Below are 3,647 nucleotides of genomic sequence, written 5' to 3' on the forward strand. Positions count from 1 at the left end.
TTTTGTACGCGTTTGGCCAATCAGTGTCTACTTACGTCACGATTAGTACCAGTTGTGCTGGTTAGACCCTGCTCCGGAAAATAAATAAATAAATAAATAAAAAAATAGACCCTGCTCCGGAGTAGGAGCTAATTTGGTTCTCCAAAAAGGCAGTCCGGTACTAAAAAAGCACCCAGTTCTGGCGGTGCGAAAACGCCAAAAAGTGGGTAGTTCCACAATTAGTTCTGGTACTATGGAAAGGTTCCCACGGTGCGAAAGGCCCTTCAATAAAAGTGCGACTAATAGTCTACTAATGCTTAAAATGAATTACTACTAGTCGACCAGAAAAATCTTTAGTCGAGTGCAGCCCTAATGCATATTGACTAATTGGTTACGAGAAGCATACATATAAGAGGCTGACAATTAGCTGAATATATAGCCTACTTGTTTAATTAGTGACACTTAGCCTGCATTTTAAAATCTTTATTTGAATGTGGCAATTATCTTTTTTATTTTAAAACTTTTATTTGAATTTGGCAACATAATATTGCGCTCTACAATATTTCTATGAATAAATCTCTGACAGAGACTATCAGCCAATCACTGTGTGCATAGTTAGTAAGTATGCTGACATCATCCATAGCAACAAGGTCAACCCCGCCCTTACTCTTAGCTTAAGACTTCTGTCTATTCCTTAGTAAAAGTTTGTCTCAGCAGCTTTGTGAACAGGTTTTAAGAGAAAACTCTAAGCTAAAATTTTTAACTGATATTTAGGAGAACTCTTAGTGGTAAGATAAAATGTTTTGTGAATACGGGCCCTGATCTCACATGAACTTTACAGGCTTCTATTTAATGCTTGTTCGGACCTCTATTGAATGGTAATTGTGGGATAGTTGTTATAGACTTAACCAGCAGAGGGCGCTAAACCTCTAGGGACACATAGCTTCTGCACACACCCTTTGAAGAGAGCGACGTCTTGGAGAGGGTCAGTAGACGCAAGCCTTTACTGAGCCGACACACCTGCTGGATAAGGTTAGACACCCCTGTAAGGAAATATACATTCACAAACATTAGATCAGTCACAGCCCAATTTACACACTGCATATTATCACGCACCTTCAGGCAAACACTGACATTGTTGTAGTTATGTTCACACATGCACACTTGTGATGTGAACAGCACTGACATGTGTCGGGCATGATAGCAGTCTGAAAATCTGACACTGATGCATATAGAGGACATATCCTATATATCCTGTTAGTGACACCACAAGCTACTGACAAGAAGTATCTAATTATACTGAAGCTAGGCTACATAAAAGGGGAAGTATCATTTATCAGAATAAATATATTGTCATGCTATTAATATATAGTTAAGATGGTAGCGTTACTTTTACTGTACAGTACATTCAAAACTACATAAAAACACACACATTAGAAAAAGCAGAGCACACGCACATCTCAAAGAACCCATTTTTAAATCAGCAACAGATACAGCACAATAAGTCAGCAAAGCAGAGACAAGAAGAACAAAAAAACACCCACTCAGAGACAGACATAGCAGATGCACATGCTGATACAGAGAGTGTAAAATCAGACAAAGGCAGGTAAATAGACAGACTGGAGGGGAGAGAGAGGTATAGCAGATAAAGAGAGACTTTGATGCATGTACCTTGGTTGTCCAGTGTATTGTGGGCCAAGTTAATGGAGTGTATGACTGATGCTGGGTTTTCTGCCAGGGCAGTGGCCATTTTCTGTGGGAAATCTCTAAATGACAGAAAGAATGTGAGTAGAAACGGAACCGCAATACAAAGTATTGCACTCTGGGACAGAGATGAAATACGGAGGCAAGGATGTGGCAGGGGAATAAGACTGGGAACGGCATAAAGGGAAAAATGACAGTGACAGAACAAGAAACGAACTTTTAGATGAAAAGAAAGAGAGTAAAATGGTCAAAGTGATGAATAACAGAAAGAGAGCAATAGAGAGAATTATAACTTACGCTTTAAGGCCCACATTTTCCAGCGTGAGCTCCTCCAGACTGCTGGATTTACTGACAGTGTGCAGAATCTGTTCTACGACCTCTGAACTCTGTGTGTGTGAGAGAAAGAAAGAGGGGGAAAAGAAAAAAAGTGTTAGAATTAAATTCTTAGGAAGACCCACCATAATGACTGTAATCTCATGCATACGGACACAGATTTGAGGCAGGAAGATCTATTTATATAGGTTTATATAAGGTTTATAATAGGCTGAATTTATGTTCGAAAATACAGTAAAAACAGTACAATTTGAAATAACTGTTTTATATTTTAATACATTTAAAATAAATGTATAAATGCAAAATTGCATTTCAGCCGCCATTACTCCAGTCTTCGGTATCACACGATTCTTCAAAAATCATTCTAGTATGCTGATTTGCTACAGTTATTGCTTATTATTTGTGCTCAATTATTAATAATGGTTATTAATAACTGTTTTTGCTGTTCAGTATTTTTGTGCAAACTGTCATACATTTTTTTCAGTGTTCTTTGATGAATCGAAAGTTCAAAACAACAACATTTATTTAAAATATTTTTTTTCTAAATGTCTTCACACTCACTTCTGATTAATTGAATGCATCATTGCTGAATAAAAGCATTCATTTATTCTTTTTTAAATCTTACTTACTCCAAACTTTTGAATGGTAGTGTATCACGGTTTTCACAAAATGCAGCAAAAACATTGATAATAATAAAAGATCATTCTTGAGCACGTGTAATAATATTTCAAATATTAAAGTTTTTACTGTATTATTCATCAAACAAATGCAGCCTTGAATTACTGGTAATGGTACTGAATGAATACCATATTCATATACCAAGGTATGATAACATTGTTACTTCAAAGAATATGATCGTATTACTATCAAATTAGTTTCCAAAACAGCATGTAGGTACAACCCTGATAATACTACAGCACTATTTTGTACACAACACAAACAAAAACAGAAAAACAAAACAGGACTCTCTGGAAATTGAGAAGGTCATAGAAAGATATTTACAATGCGCAAGTCTTTGCAATAAAGTTTGGTGAACCATGAGTTATACGCCATGGCCGCAACAATCACCGCAAGGTCCCTGTGACAAAAAGAGACAGAAGAGAAAAATCTAAACAAATTGTCTCAGTGAAGTGCTGCAACAACCAGAGAGAGGCATTCTCACTTTCCTTATGCAAGCCCTCATAAGATTTCAAGCTCCCCTCAAGACTAAAATAGAGATGTTATTATTCAAGAAAAATGATAGATTCAGCAATAAATGCTCCCTGAGAAGAAAGCCAGGAGAGGAAGGGAAGGGGACAGTGTGGATCGATAGGAAAACTGATGCCAGGTCAGTGCATTACTCAGTGCAATGTGTCTATAATACAGCTTTTAAAGTTGGCCCTGAGCCTAAAACCTTTTTACCTATAGCCAGAGTGGACCTTACTGCACTGAGAAGGAGAACGTGGAAAAAGACGGCGAGGGAAAGAAATGCAAAAGGGTTTCTCCTGTTGATTACGGCTGATGGCAGTGTTCTCATTTGCAGCTTCGTCACTGTAACTGCAAAATACACTCTAAATAATATGTAAATCAATCCGAAGGAATTTATAAATCATTCATTATATAATTTATTTATAATTTATTTTTCACAATAT

At 36.9% G+C, this 3,647-nt stretch overlaps 1 protein-coding gene across 1 annotated transcript in view; it reads right to left on the minus strand.

The window, feature by feature from the left end:
* The window catches only part of LOC107668915 (leucine-rich repeat-containing protein 16B-like), a 65,357-nt gene that overhangs the window by 39,643 nt on the left and 22,067 nt on the right, over positions 1–3,647 (minus strand). Inside the window, 4 exon segments of the mRNA XM_016460973.1 lie at positions 936–1,022; positions 1,651–1,745; positions 1,981–2,069; positions 3,019–3,094. Coding sequence (XP_016316459.1) covers positions 936–1,022; positions 1,651–1,745; positions 1,981–2,069; positions 3,019–3,094 — 347 coding nt within the window.

The sequence above is a fragment of the Sinocyclocheilus anshuiensis genome, unplaced genomic scaffold, assembly GCF_001515605.1.
Source record: "Sinocyclocheilus anshuiensis isolate Anshui unplaced genomic scaffold, SAMN03320099.WGS_v1.1 scaffold4, whole genome shotgun sequence".
NCBI lineage: Eukaryota > Metazoa > Chordata > Actinopteri > Cypriniformes > Cyprinidae > Sinocyclocheilus > Sinocyclocheilus anshuiensis.